Source organism: Ceratotherium simum, chromosome 25 (genome assembly GCF_057802395.1).
Source record: "Ceratotherium simum simum isolate JZ-2026a chromosome 25, ASM5780239v1, whole genome shotgun sequence".
Lineage (NCBI taxonomy): Eukaryota > Metazoa > Chordata > Mammalia > Perissodactyla > Rhinocerotidae > Ceratotherium > Ceratotherium simum.
The window spans coordinates 7,948,105-7,962,619 of NC_141924.1; the positions used below are offsets into that span (position 1 = coordinate 7,948,105).

Here is a 14,515-nt window from a genome sequence, read left to right on the forward strand (position 1 = left end):
GCAGTTGCGGTGCCACTTCGGGGACGTGTTCAGCCTGCAGCTGGCCTGCACACCCGTGGTCGTGCTCAGTGGCTGGCGGCCATACATGAGGCGCTGGTGGACCACAGCGAGGACTTGCTCTCTGCTCCTCAGTCGCCACACTTGGGCTGGGGGCGGAACACAAGGCAAACGGAGGAGGGGCAGACCCTGTCCCAGCGGTACTGGGCCTGCAGTGACCCGAGACAAGCCAGGCCTAACCTACGTGGGTCTCAAATGTGGGGCACAGAGAAAGACTAGCGAATGGTGGGCCCAGGGCATGGAGGAAGGAGCCTGTACCAGAGTTGGTGCAGGAGGAGTGTGAGCCTGTCACAGGACCCCGCCTGTAGGGAAAGAGGGCAGGACTGTGCGAGCAATGACAGGGGGCGGGGCCAGGATCCTTTTGCTGTTGGAAGGCGGGGTCAAAGTGGATGGGACTGAGGGCGGGGGAGGACAAGGCAGTGGGTGGTGGCGGGTTGGCAGGGGGTGGGCCTCACCCAAAGAGGTGGGACTGTCTGAGCAGGTGTACAGGGCGGGCCTGTCAAAGGGGCAGGACTGTGAGACCAGGGCAGGGGGCGGGGCCGGGACCCACATACGCACATCATCATCACCCAGAGTCCATAGTTTACATCAGGGTTCACTCTTGGTGCTGTATATTCTATGAGTTTGGACAAATGTACACTGACATATATCCACCATGATAGGATCATACAGAGAAGTTTCACTGCTCTGAAAATCCTCTGTGTCCTCCTGTTCCCTCCCCCCAGCTCTTGGCAAACACTAATCGTTTTTCTATCTCCATAGTTTTCCCTTTTCCAGAATGTCATTTAAGTGAACTCTTACACCATGTAGGCTTTTCAGATTGCCTTCTTTCACTTGGTAATAGAGACTTAAGGCTTTCCACGACTTGATGGCTCATTTCTTGTGAGTGCTGAAGAATGTTTCATTGTTGGGATGTATCACAGTTTATCCCTTCACCTGCTGAAAGACATCTTGCTTGCTTCTGAAGTTTGGCAATTTTGAATAAAGCTGCTGTGAACATCCCTGTGCAGGTTTCTTTGTGGACATACTCAACTCCTTTGAGTCAATATCAAGGAGTGTGATTGCTGGATCATATGGTAAGAATGTTGAGTTTTAAGGAACCGCCAAACTGTCTTCCAAAGTGGCTGTGCCATTTTGCATTCTCACCAGCAATGTATGAGACCGCCTGTTTCTCCGCATCCTCCCAGCATTTGGTGTTCTCAGTGTTCTGGATTTGACCATTCTAATAGGCGTGTCGTGGCCCAGGGAGAGGGAGGAGGCCAGCAAAGGGGGAGGCTTGAGATCTATTCCTTGTGGTCCTCAGCAGGCCTGCGAGGGTGTAAAGAAATTACATCATCCCTACTTGCTTTCCATCCCCTTGTCTTCTAGAAAGAGTTTGAGCAGCTGATGTTCAAGAACAAATGATAATGAGGAGGAGGAAGCAGGCCCCCTCCTCTGGGGACAGTCACATCCTATGCTAAGCCACCCTAGTCCCCTGAGCTTCCTGGCAGCTCAGTCAACAAGGGCGAGTGCCCACCCCACATGTCTCTGAGTCAGGAAAGTGGACACAGGCACGAGGAGATTCACCACCTGAGTGGCCTCCAGAGCGAGGAGGTCAAGGACCAGTTTGAACCAACTTAGGAAGAGTCTCCTGGCCTCTGAACTGGGTGGTTGTGTGACTAGCGAGCTCTGGGAATAAGCCTGCTGCCTCCCCACCCAGATTTAAACTTGCAAAGGCCACGACCAGGTGGTAACCATGGAAGCTGAGCCAGGAATGTTCTCAGATCACTGCCAGCAGCCTCCGTGTGGGGAGCAGCGGGGTCGGCTCCAGGCAACCACTGAGAACAGGTGCCCTGATGCCGGGTCTGTGCGTGTAAGTGCTGCACGTATTAATATGTGTGTTTGTGTGTGGTTTTGTGGGTGTGTAAATGTGTGTACATGTGCTTAGGTGTCAGTCTGTGAGCGTGTGGGTAGTGTCTGAATGTGTGAGTGGTTTGTGAGTGTTGAATTCTGTGTCTGGGTATTGAATGTACTAGTGTGAAGTGAGGGACACGGAGGACTCATCCCCCCCAAACTCCCTGTGTCCTTCTGATCATTGTGACCTCCCTACAGCACAAGCTAGTACCTGAGAGGTGAAGGTCACTCAAGAGGAGGCAGGTGAGACATGGGAAGGCAAGAATGTGTTCTGGGGATGAGGCTTTGACCACATTAGGGAGTGTGAGCCTGACATGATGTGGGGGGACATCAAGTCCAAAGACCCCTTCCTCGGAGCCTGTGCAATGCTGGAGAATCAGGCTGGGGGTGGGGACTTCCCTTTTCTCCCTCCCCCACCAAGGTTAAGCACCTGGAGAGGGCATCAGGGAGAGGATTCTGCGGCCAGCCCTGCACTGACCTTCCCTGGGCCCTCCCTGCACCCTGTGGCAGCAGTCATGCCAACAGGTAGGCTCAGGGCAGAGGGCAAAGGCCAGTCTCAGCTCCCTTTATAAAGATGGGCCAGGCTGGTCAAACCCTCAGGGTTGGTGAGAGCGCCCTGTCTGGCCTGGTCCTAGGTCCTGGTGTGGTGAGGGTGCCAGTGTGTCCAGAGGAGCCCAGTGCCCAGTGAGGCAGCCATGGGGCTGCTGACCGGGGAGACACTGGGGCCCCTGGCCGTGGCCATGGCCATCTTCCTGCTCCTGGTGGACCTGATGCACCGACGCCAACGCTGGGCACCACGCTACCCACCAGGCCCCATGCCCCTGCCTGGGCTGGGCAACCTGCTGCAGGTGGATTTCCACGACACGCTTTGCTGCTTTACTCGGGTGAGGAAGGTGGGGGGGTGGGCACAGAGGTCCTGGGGACCCCACCTAGCAGCAGACAGTGGGTGGTGGTGAAGCCACAGGCTGGACAGGGAGCTGGGGGGAAAGGAGGAGGCAGGTTTGAGAGGCCTCCTGGGGGAGGGCATCTGTGCAGGGCCTGAGGACAGTTTGAATTTTCCAATCAAAGGTCAGAGAGGAAAAAGGCCTGGAGGGGGTGGGACTTGGCAATGGGTTTGGGATGCAGTTGAACAGAGCTTAAGTTATGTAAGCTGAGTCCCTTCTGAGGACATCGGGGGAGATGACCTCAGATTGGGGGAGGGTAGTCTGGTCATGAGCCCCATTTACATCAGGAAATCGAGGTTGAGAAGGGACAGTGACCAGGTTCAAATCTTTTGCTGCTGTGAGACCTTGGGCCTCACTGCTCACCTCTCTGAACCTCACTTTCTTCACCTGTAAAAGGGGATGCTAACTTGACCTACTGACAATGTGGGTGACCTCTGCAAAGTCATAGCTGGGTGGTCTGATACAATGTGAGGTGCTCGACCATAGAGGTTGTGACCCTAGCATCACGAGGCCATATAGAGTCTTTGCACCCACTTACTGCTGCTGTCCCAGGATCCTCCAAGGGTAGCCCTGGGAGCCTCAGGTCAGCAGCCTGGCGGAGGCCGGGCTTGTGGAACGCCCTTGACCCTTTGCCTGCAGCTTCGGCGCCGCTTCGGGGACGTGTTCAGCCTGCAGCTGGCCTGGACGCCCGCGGTCGTGCTCAACGGGCTGGCGGCCATGCGCGAGGCGCTGGTGGACCGCGGCGAGGACACCTCCGACCGCCCACCTGTGCCCATCTACGAGCACCTGGGCTTCAGGCAACACGCAGAAGGTAAGCGGACGAGGAGAGGACCCCGGTCCGGAAAGGACTGAGCCCGCAGTGATCTGAGACCCGGCAGTGTCAAGCGGAGTTAGGGTGGTGGACCTGCAGTGCAGGGTAGTCAGCGAATTTGTAGGGTCAGTTGGTGGAGGAGCGAGCTGGCGCTGAGTGTGGAGAGGTGGGTGGGGCGGAGGGCGGGGTCTTACTGGGAGTGGGCGGGCCCCGGGCCACTGCGGGGAGGAAGGAGACGTCCAGGTGGTGGGAATGAGGGGGACGGGTCGGTGTGGGCGGGGCAGAGGGCGGTCTCGGACCTTCCCTGACTGGAAGAGGTCATGACTAGCATAGCCCAGAGTGGGGCCAAGACCTTCCCCCCCGTGGGGAGAGTTGCTGAGCAATGTGGGCGGGTAGAGGGTGGCAACTATCTCCAGATGGAAGGGGGTGAAAAGTGGGTGGGAGTTCTGGTCAGGAGAATTAGAGTGGGCGGAACAGAGGCGGGGCTGTGTGATCAAGGGCAGAGGGCGGGGCCTTTACCTAAAAGGATGTGACTCCAAGAAAACCGCAGGGGGCGCGGCTGGGATCTGTCCTGTAGGTGCAGGCAGGATAGACAGGCCCCTGAGCAAGGGGTGCGCGCAGAGGCGTGGCCAGGGCACACCTGAGTCACAACCACGTGCCTGCCCCACCCCCAGGGGTGATCCTGGCACGTTATGGGCGGGCGTGGCGGGAGCAGCGGCGCTTCTCCGTGTCCACCCTGCGCAACTTCGGCCTGGGCAAGAAGTCACTGGAGCGGTGGGTGACCCAGGAGGCCTCGTGCCTCTGTGTTGCCTTCAGTGACCAGGCCGGTGAGTGAGGGGCTGAGGGACAGGAGACAGGGATGGAGGCTGGGAAGAGGAGATGGAGGCGACCCCCTGACCTGCACCGTCCCCTCCCAGGACGCCCCTTTAGCCCCAACGCCCTCCTGAATAAAGCGGTGAGCAACGTGATCGCCTCCCTCACCTTCGGGCGCCGCTACGAGTACAACGACCGGCGCTTCATCAAGCTGTTGGAACTAATGGAGGACATACTGAAGGAGGAGTCCAGTTTCTTGCCCCAGGTATGAGGATGGAGGAGACCAAGGAGCCCTGCAGGGGAGCTCCATGGAGGAGACCTCTGCCCTGCAATGGGCCTCCGCGGAGGAGGAATTGCTAGAGGGACCTTAGCTCAGCAGGCCCCAGGAGAGGGCTAAGGAATCTGTACATCCTTGGCTGGAAGGCACCAAAACCCATGAGATATAGATTTTAGGTTTATCTTTCTGTGTCTCAGGCAGGGGAGAGGGTTAAGGTCCGAACTTAGGGAGGAACCAGGTCAATGGTGGGGACACCGTGGGAGAGACTGGAACTTGACTGCTGGAGGTGAACACCTGAGCACAGGGAGGACGCAGGGTCCAATATCTATGGCCAACACAGGTGCTGAATGCGATCCCCGTGCTCCTGCACATCCCGGGGCTGGCTGCCAAGATCTTTCCAGAGCATAGGGCCTTCATGGCCCTGCTGGATGAGCTGGTTGCTGACCACAGGATGACCCGGGACCCGGCCCAGCCTCCTCGAGACCTGACTGACGCCTTCCTGGACAACGTGGAGAAGGTGAGCTTCCAGGAATGAGGACAGGGTTCTGGGTTGAAGATCCCATGAGGTGAGCCCAGGCAAGGTGGGAACTATGTAACACCCTGTGATAAGGCACCCGGGATGATGGGTGCAGAGTGGGAGGCCATTTGGGGGCTCCTCCCTCTGCCTCTGAGCCCATCCTCTCTGCCTGGCCCAGGCCAAGGGGAACCCCGAGAGCAGCTTCAATGATGAGAACCTGCGCCTGGTGGTAGCTGACCTGTTCTCTGCCGGGATGGTGACCACCTCGACCACGCTGGCCTGGGCCCTCCTGCTCATGATCCTGCACCCGGATGTGCAGTGTGAGCCCAGCTGGGGAGCCGGGAGGAGAGGGCCAGGCTGGGGGCCCTGAGCTTATGTAGTCCACCAGGAGCTCTGAGCAGAGGCTGGGCCCTGGCTCCGGGGTCAGAGTGACCTCCTCCTCCCCGTGGGCACAGCCCCTGCACAGGAGTCAGGAGGAGGTCGGGGACCAGCCCCCTGGGTTCTGACCACTGCGGGGACGCTTGTCTGTCCAGGCCGTGTCCAACAGGAGATCGATGAGGTGATAGGGCAGGCGCGGCGACCAGAGATGGGGGACCAGGCCCACATGCCCTTCACCATGGCCGTGGTCCATGAGGTGCAGCGCTTTGGAGACATTGCCCCACTGGGCTTGACCCACATGACATCTCGCGACATTGAAGTGCAGGGCTTCCTCATCCCCAAGGTAGGCCTGAGGCCCTCCTCACCCCAGCTCAGCTCTACCTGCCACCAGGTAGGCCCAGCATGGCCATTGCCAGGTGTGACCAGGACTGGAACCCAAGCCACTAATCCTCGTTTCCACAGGCACCAACTCTCCATCCTGGGTGGGTGTGGGGAGGAAGCAGAGGCAGGGCTGGCCCTGTCCATTCAGAGCCCCCAGTATGGGCGGGGGTATGGGGAGGGAGACAAACTAAAATGTGCCAGAGTGTGTTGGAGGAGCGGTGCATGCAGGTACAGGTGGCAGGGAGGGTGCCCATGGGTGGCAGGTCACTTGGCCCTGCCATGGGGACAAGGAGGGTGTGGGGAATTTCTTGGGCTGAGGTTGAGTTGAAAGCGTCCAGGTGAGTGCCAGGCAGAGGTATGGCCCACGTGTATTTGGTAACAGGGTTCCAGGCACCCCCCCAGCCCAGACCCCACTCATGCCAGCCATCTCTTGCCAGGGCACGATGCTCATCACCAACCTGTCCTCGGTGCTGAAGGATGAGACCATCTGGAAGAAGCCCTTCCGCTTCCACCCCGAGCACTTCCTGGACGCCCAGGGCCGCTTCATCAAGCAGGAGGCCTTCATGCCCTTCTCAGCAGGTGCCTGTGGGGAGCCTGGCTCGCTGCCCCCTCCTGAGGGAGTCTTGGAGGCATTGAGCCCAGACCCCCAGGCTCACTGACCCCCCCCATACCCACCCACAGGCCGCCGCTCGTGCCTCGGGGAGCCCCTGGCCCGCATGGAGCTCTTCCTCTTCTTCACCTGCCTCCTGCAGCGCTTCAGCTTCTCGGTGCCCGCTGGGCAGCCCCGCCCCAGCGACCACGGTGTCTCTGGTGTACAGGTGTCCCCGTCCCCATACCAGCTGTGTGCTGTGCCCCGCTAGAGGGGGTCACCAAGCCCCCAACCTGCTCCTCATAGATTCCCGATGTATAATAAACCAGTCTGATGGCTCCAACCTGGCTTGAGTCCCACTCTGGCCCCGTGACCAGGCACAGCCAGTGATTCGGCCTCAGCAGCCTCCCCAGGCCAGCCTCTACCCCTCCCTGACCCAGCCTCACCTGGCATTTGACCCCATTTGAGAGACAGGAATACTGAGGCTCAGAAGGTGACAGCTTACGGCCTCGTCACCCATGGAGACCCAGCACTGGCTGCCCTGGTTGGTGACTAAGTCCTTGACTCCTGGGTATCAGGGAGTGGGAGGCATGTGAATGGGCTTCTGATAGGAATCAGCCCGATCCCTGGCTGGGTGAGCACCCTCAGGTTCAGGGATTCACTAGAAGGCCTCTCAGGAGCCAGAAAAGCTGTTATACGCATTGTTATGGTCTTTCCAGAGAAAGATCCAGATAGAACCAGCAGTGGTCAAAGGCACATAGGTGGAGTTCAGAAAGAGTGGGCACAGGCTTCCAGCTGTGTCTCCAGAGGATTCATGCAGACAGTGCTCAGTTCTCCCAGCAATGATGAGTGACACAACACAGAGTATTGCTCACCAGGGAAGCTCACCTGAGTCTGGGTGTCCAGGGATTTTGTTGGGGGTCAGTCACTTTACTGAGAGTGTCACATGGCTGACCTCAGTTGCTCCGTCTCTAGCCCCTCTCAGGGTCACACAGTGTGGCCCAAGCCCCCCCAATCACATTGTTGGCAGAAACTGTGTGGTGTGACCCCAGATTCCAGGTACAGAGACACTCTTGTCAGGCAGGGCATCCCAAGGGCGTATAGGATGTTTCCCCAGAACTTCTCATTGGCCAGGCATTTTTTTTGGAATGTGCAGGGATGGACAATCCCAGAGCTACTGAATAAGCTTTTTACTGCACAGGCCACTGCCCTGGTTTTTGGCTCCTACAGCAAAATGGTCGTAGTCTTTTTGAGTATCTACATTTTGTGTTTGTGTGTAGAAAAATACATACAACATAAAATTTGTGATCTTAATCCTTTTTGAGTGTACAGTTCAATGCTATTAAGTTCTCATATTGTTGTGCAACCATCACACCATCCATCTCCAGAACTCTTTTCATCTTGCAAAACTGAAACCTTGTCCCCATCAGACAATAACTCCCCATTCCCCCTCCCCATAGCCCCTGGCAACCACCCCTCTACTCTCTGTCTCTGAATTTGACTGCTCTAGGGACCTCACATAAGTGGAATCATACAGTCTTTGTCTTTTGTGACTGATATTTCACTCAGCCTGATGTCCTCAAGTTCATCGATGTTGTAGCATGTGTCAGAATTCCTTCCTTGTTTAGGCTGAATAATATTCCATTGTATGCACAGACCACATTTTGCTTATCCCTTCTTCCATCGATGGACACTGGGTTGCTTCTACCTTTCAGCTATGGTGAACAATGCTGCTGTGAACCTAGGGCACAAGCATCGCTTTGAGACTCTGCATTCATTTGGTGGATATATAACCACCAGACTGTTTTCCACAGCAGCTGCACCATTTTGCATTACCACCAGCAGTGCACGTGGTTCCAGTTCTCCACACCCTCACCAACACTTGCTATTGTCTGTTTTGATGATAGTAGCCATCCTATGGATGTGAGGTGGTATCTCATTGTGGTTTTGATTTGCATTTCCCTAATGATGAGTGATGTGGTACATCGTTTCATGTGTTCATTGTCCATTTGTGTATCTTCTTTGTAGAAATGTCTATTCAAGTCCTTTGCCCATTTTAGAAGCAGGTTGTGTATTTTGTTGTTATTCTTGTTGTTTTGAGTTATAGAAGTTCTCTCTATATTCTAGATATGAATCCCTTTTCAGATACAGTCATGTGCCACATAGGGACGTTTCGGTCAATGACAGACCCCATGTATGACGATGGTCCCTTAAGACGGGGCACCATAAGGTGGTACCATATATCCAAGGTGTGTAGTAGGCTATACCATCTAGGTTTGTGTAAGAAACTCTATGATGTTTGCACAAAGACGAAATCACCTAAAAATACATTTCTCAGAATGTGTCTTCTTCCTTAAGTGACACTTGACTGTATATGATGTGTAAATATTTTCTTTCATTGTGTAAGTTGCCTTTTAACTCTGCTGATGATTTTTCATGCACAAATATTTTTTAATTTTCATGAAGTCCAATTTGCCTATGTTTTTTTCTTTCCTATGCATTTGGTGTCATATCCAAGAAGTCACTGCCAAATCCAGTGTTCGGAACATTTTCTCTTATATTTTCTTCTAAGAATTTTCTGGTTTTAACTCAACATTTACGTCTTTGATCCATTTTGAGTTAATGTTTGTAAATGGTGCTAGGTGAAGGTCCAACTTCATTCCTTTGCATTAAGATATCCGGATTTCCCAGCAGCATTTGTGGAAAAGACCGTCCTTTCCCCATTGAATGGTCCTGGCACCCGTGTCAAAATCATTTGACTTTATATGAGGGTTTGTTTCTGGCCTTCTATTCTCTTCTGTTGGTCTATATCTCTGTCTTTCTGCCAGTACCACAGTGTGTTGTTTACTGTAGCTTTGTAGTAACTTTTGAAATCAGCGGTATGAGTTTTTTCTTCTTTTTCAAGATTGTTTTGCTATTTGAGGTTCCTTGATATTCCACATGAATTTTAGGATTGATTTTTCTATTTCTGCAAAAAGTCATTGGGATTTTGATAGGGACTGCATTAAATCTGTTGATCAGAGATCTACATCTATACACATCACAAGAAAACCATCAACAGACAAAGAGAGGGGCCGGCCCCGTGGCTTAGCGGTTAAGTGCGCGCGCTCCACTACTGGCGGCCTGGGCCCGGATCCCGGCGCGCACCGATGCACCGCTTCTCCGGCCATGCTGAGGCGGCGTCCCACATACAGCAACTAGAAGGATGTGCAGCTATGACATACAACTATCTACTGGGGCTTTGGGGAAAAAAAAGGAGGATTGGCAATAGACGTTAGCTCAGAGCGGGTCTTCCTCAGCAAAAAGAGGAGGATTAGCATGGATGTTAGCTCAGGGCTGATCTTCCTCACACACACACAGAAAAAAGACAGAGAGAATTTTGAAAGCATCTAGAAAGATGCAAGGCTTGCGTCATTATTAACCAAGGATCCGTCCTCAATAACATTGACGTGAGATTTCTAACCTGAAACCACAGAGGCCAGAAAGCAGTGGGATGACAATATCCCTCAGGAAGTGACTGGAGGATGTCACAAGCTTGGGAAAAGGCCTCCAGGCTCCACCAATTGTCCAGTCAGGGTAAATGGGGAGCTCAGAGAACAACCCTGTTGGCCCCCGACACCCAGATTTAAACTTGCCACGGCTACACCACAGCCTGGGAATCTGGGCTGTGCTGCAAGCTGGGTGAGGACTCGGAGCCTCACGGGGAGAAGCCTCCACCAGAAGAAGACCGGCCCAGGCATCCACGGGCCTTGTTGAGAGCCAGGGCACTTGGTGCTGGGTGTGCCTGTGTGTGTGTGTGTGTGTCTGAGAATCTGTGCGCTTTGAGTGCAAGTGTGAGTTTGTGTTTTCACGAGAGTTTTGTTTGAGTGTGGGTGGCTTTGTGGGTGTGTAGATTTCTGTGTGGTGTTTCTCTGTGTGTGTGTGTGTGTGTGCATGTGTGAGCATGAGGGTAAAAGCAGAAGCCCTGTACCCATAAACCATCTCAGAGAGTCGGGCTCACCCTCCCACCCGTGTTCCGTCCTCGGCCAGGCCTCTGGCGCCCCCCCGCGCCCGCCTGCGGAACTGCAGCCGCGGCCGCCCTGCCGGGGCCTCCACCTGGATCCTAGCGCTGCGCTGGGCGGGTCCGCACTGCGAGTCAGGTGAGGCGGCCAGGCCCGCGGCCCCACAAGCTGCACGCAGCTTCCACTCTTCCTGTCTGTCCCCAGGGAGGAGCGGGAATTGCGGGGTTTCCTCCTCGGGACCTCCAAGCCGCGGGGGGGAGGGGCAAGGCGAGCAAAGTGCCACCCACTTTCCCAGCGTCCCGGCTGGGGCTCAGCTGCCTACCTGCTTTCTAGGGCTCTTTCCCAGGGGTTGCTCCACATCGCGTTGGGGACCCAGGGCCGCGTCTCGGTGCTTGAGAGATCAGGGTCAGCGCTTCCTGCTCCGCCATCGTGCTGACGTCACCCCTGGACACTAAGTCTCAGGCCACAGTGTCTAGAGGACTCTTCCCTGCTGGGTGAACACTTGTGACACTCATGGTCCCTGGGGGCGCTCACCCCTCCACCCCAGCACCTTCACCAGAGCAAAAGTGCAGCCAGGGCTGCTGAGTGTGTTTCTAAAATAAGAAATCTCAGTAACTTACAAGTAGAGCAGCAGCTCAGAGCATGTGTTTGAGATGGAGCAGAATGCTGCTCTGTGACTTTGACATCCTGACCTGACCCCTGAGACTCAGTCTCCTCCATGCCCTGGGGACCTTAAAGCCACCAGCCCTACAGGGCTGTGGGGAGGACACACAAGTGAGCAGCAGAGCCTGGCACGTGGAAGCTGCAATTGCACAATGATTGCAAAGGCCATCGGCCTCACGATTGTGCTGTGTGCTCATTGTACTCATGAGGTTTCCTCAAGGCCGCACCATCCTGGACAACAGGCCCCGAGTACCAGGGGCTCTGCTTGAATTACAGGCGTCTGTCCCTGCCCTTCGTATCCTCATCAGGGTGACTGCTTGGGAGGGCGTGACACATCCAAAACAAAGTGGAGATAAAGACAGTTTATCCAGGGCCACTGTGTGACCAACACTACAACCATCCTGCTGTCTCACTGACACCCCCTGATTCTCTGACAGTCCTGGGTAGAAAGTTGCTGCACACAGGACAGGACATTCACCTGAGGCCAATGAGTGAACACAGGCTGGATCCAGAAAGTCCCCACCGTGCCCATGGGTCTTGTTCTCCTGGTCTTTGAGTGGCCTCAAGACTGGTCTTCCTGCCTTCTGGAGGGCCAGGGACCCCAGTTGCCTCCAGCCCAGTCCTTGGCCAGATTTGCAAAGCTGCCTCCCTCCCTCTGCCCCTCACCCCCCTGCACAGGACTTTGCACTGGCCTTTTGGTTATGTTGCCAGGACACCTTGGCTTGTAGTGCCAGGCCAGCCAAAGTCCTCCAGGAAGTCTTCCCAGAAAGTCCTGCTCCAGCCTGGGGCAGTGTCCCCAGGACCCTCAAAGCTGTCACTGCCCTCACTGCTGGCTGGGCCTATGAGGTCTCTGTCTTCCCCCTCCTCCTCTTGGTCATGAGCACCTTGGAGCAGGGGCCCACCACCGTCTTCCCCCCAGGCTGCGAGTGCCCAGCCCAGCACCCAGCACATGGTCCATCCTGCAGGAGTGGAACAGAATCCAAGGCCTGACCAAGGCAAGATGCATGGAAGGCCAGGTAAACTGAGGAAGGCACAGCTGGGCCCCAGAAAGCTACACCCTCTGGCCCAAGGTCTGGCAGGAGAGTGGGGATTTGGGAATTCAGAAGGGGAGGAGCAGCTTTCACAAGCCGAGCCGGAAATGGAAACTCAAAATCCAATACCAAGAGGCCACAGCCCCGGGGAGCCATCTCTGGGTGGCCATCTCTGAGTGGGGGATGTCCAGAGGCACCCTGGGAAGAAGCTGGTCCTCTTACCTTTGGGGAGTGAGAGAGGGAGAGAACTGGGGGGACATAGGGGTGGGGAGTGCCTCCTGCAGGCCCTGCTTCAGCTGGGGAGAGAATTCTCCTGATGTTTCCAGGATGAGAACTTGCCTCAATACCCCTGGGATGGGTGAGGGGGCCTGACCCCTACCCAGGAATTGCCCCTTCCCCACCCTCTGGGCTCCTGAGCCTTTCCATTTGAGTGGGTTTTGGGCTCAGAGTTCCCATCAGCTTCACTGATTTAAAAACTCAGCCTCAAATCCCGCCGCTTTTCTTGTTGAAGTAGGAGGGTGCTGAGGCCAGTGGGCAGCGACCCTGCCCTGGCATGGTGTGGTGTCTTCCCTGCTTGGAGAGGACGAGAGGCTGAGAAACAGGGATGGCCTGGGAGCCACAATTCCAGCCAGACAGTGGCAGGCCCTGGCACAGGGTGATGCTGAGGTTTGCATCTTTCCTTGAGGGACCACAGAGTCAGGGTTGGAAGGGATGGGGCTCCAGCAGGGGCCTCCCTGGCCCAGGGAGAGGGAGGATGCCGGCAAAGTGGGAGGAGTGAGAATCCGTTCCTGTGGTCCTCAGCAGGCCTGTGAGGGTGTAAACAAATTATTATTGTCCCCACTTGCTTTCCATCCCCTTGTCTTCTAGAAAGAGTTTGAGCAGCTGATGTTCAAGGACAAATGACAATGAGGAGGAGGAAGCAGGCCCCCTCCTCTGGGGACAGAGTCACATCCTATGCTAAGCCACCCTAGTACCCTGAGCTTCCTGGCAGCTCAGTCAACAAGGGCGAGTGCCCACCCCACATTTCTCTGAGTCAGGAAAATGGACACAGGCACGAGGAGATTTATCATCTGGGTGGCCTCAAGAGCTAGGAGGTCAAGGATCAGTTTGTAACCAACTTAGGAAGGGTCTCCTGGCCTCTGAACTGGCTGCTGGGTGACTAGGGAGCTCTGAGACCACGCCTGCTGCCTCCTCACCCAGATTCAAAGGTGCCTCAGCCACAACCAGGTGGAAACTGAGCCAGGCTCCAGCCTGGTGAGGGTCCTCCTCATCACTGCCCGCAGCCTCCATGGAAGGGGAGGAGAAGGTCAGCTCCAGGCAACCACTGGGAACAGGGGCCCTGGTGCTGGGTCTGTGTGTGTGTGTGTGTGTCTTAGTGTGTGTATGTGGTACATGTATTAATGTGTGTGTATGTAGTTTTTTGTGTGTGCAAATGTGTGTGTGCATGTGCTGTGTGTCAGTCTGTGGGCATGTGGGTAGTGTCTGAATGTGTGAGTGTATAATCTGTGTCTGTGTGTACTGAGTGTACTAGTGTGAAGTGAGGGACACGGAGAACTTCATCCCTCCTCCCACTCCCCCCACTTCGTCCCTCTGATCGTTGTGACCTCTCTACAGCAATTGCAAGTACAAACCTGGGAGGTGAAGGTCACTCAGGAGGAGGCAGGTGAGACAAAGGAAGGCAAGAATGTGTTCTGGGGATGAGGCTGTGACCACATTAGGGAGTGTGAGCCTGATAATGACAGTGGGGGGAGGATCAAGTCCAAAGACCCCTGGTTCTTCCTCAGATCCTGTACAACGCTGTGGAGTCAGGCTGGTGGTAGGGACATTCCCTTTCTCTACCCCCTACCCGAATAAGCACCTGGAGAGGGCAGCAGGCACAGGACTTCTGTGCCACACCTGCACCTGAACTTGCCTGGCCCCTCCCTGCGCCCTCTGGCAGCTCAGTCATCCCAACAGGTGGGGTCAGGGCAGAGGGCAAAGGCCAGTCTCAGCTCCCTTTATAAAGAGGCTCCAGGCTGGTGGAGCCCTCAGGGTTGGTGAGAGTGCCCTGCCTGGCCTGGTCCTAGGTACCTGGTGTGGTGAGGGGTGCCAGTGTGTTCAGAGGAGCCCATTGCCCCTGAGGCAGGCATGGGGCTGCTGACCGGGGAGACACTGGGGCCC

The 14,515-nt window shown here is 55.6% G+C and overlaps 1 protein-coding gene across 1 annotated transcript; it reads left to right on the top strand.

Annotated features, from left to right (window-relative positions):
* Positions 1–2,645: 2,645 nt before the first annotated feature.
* On the top strand, positions 2,646–9,101 carry LOC101392821 (cytochrome P450 2D14-like). Its single transcript, XM_087448576.1, has 9 exons — positions 2,646–2,834; positions 3,534–3,705; positions 4,311–4,532; positions 4,623–4,783; positions 5,136–5,312; positions 5,491–5,632; positions 5,846–6,033; positions 6,509–6,650; positions 6,753–9,101. Exons 1-9 carry the CDS (start codon positions 2,646–2,648, stop codon positions 6,929–6,931), a joined length of 1,572 nt encoding a protein of 523 aa, XP_087304702.1. The 3' UTR covers positions 6,932–9,101.
* Positions 9,102–14,515: the final 5,414 nt, after the last annotated feature.

Excerpts from the sequence above, each read along its gene's own strand:
- LOC101392821 (XM_087448576.1), top strand. The coding sequence starts at position 2,646 with ATGGGGCTGCTGACCGGGGAGACACTGGGGCCCCTGGCCGTGGCCATG. Across the intron at positions 5,313-5,490 it reads TCCTGGACAACGTGGAGAAG|GCCAAGGGGAACCCCGAGAG; the intron begins GTGAGCTTCCAG and ends TGCCTGGCCCAG. Across the intron at positions 6,651-6,752 it reads CTTCATGCCCTTCTCAGCAG|GCCGCCGCTCGTGCCTCGGG; the intron begins GTGCCTGTGGGG and ends ACCCACCCACAG.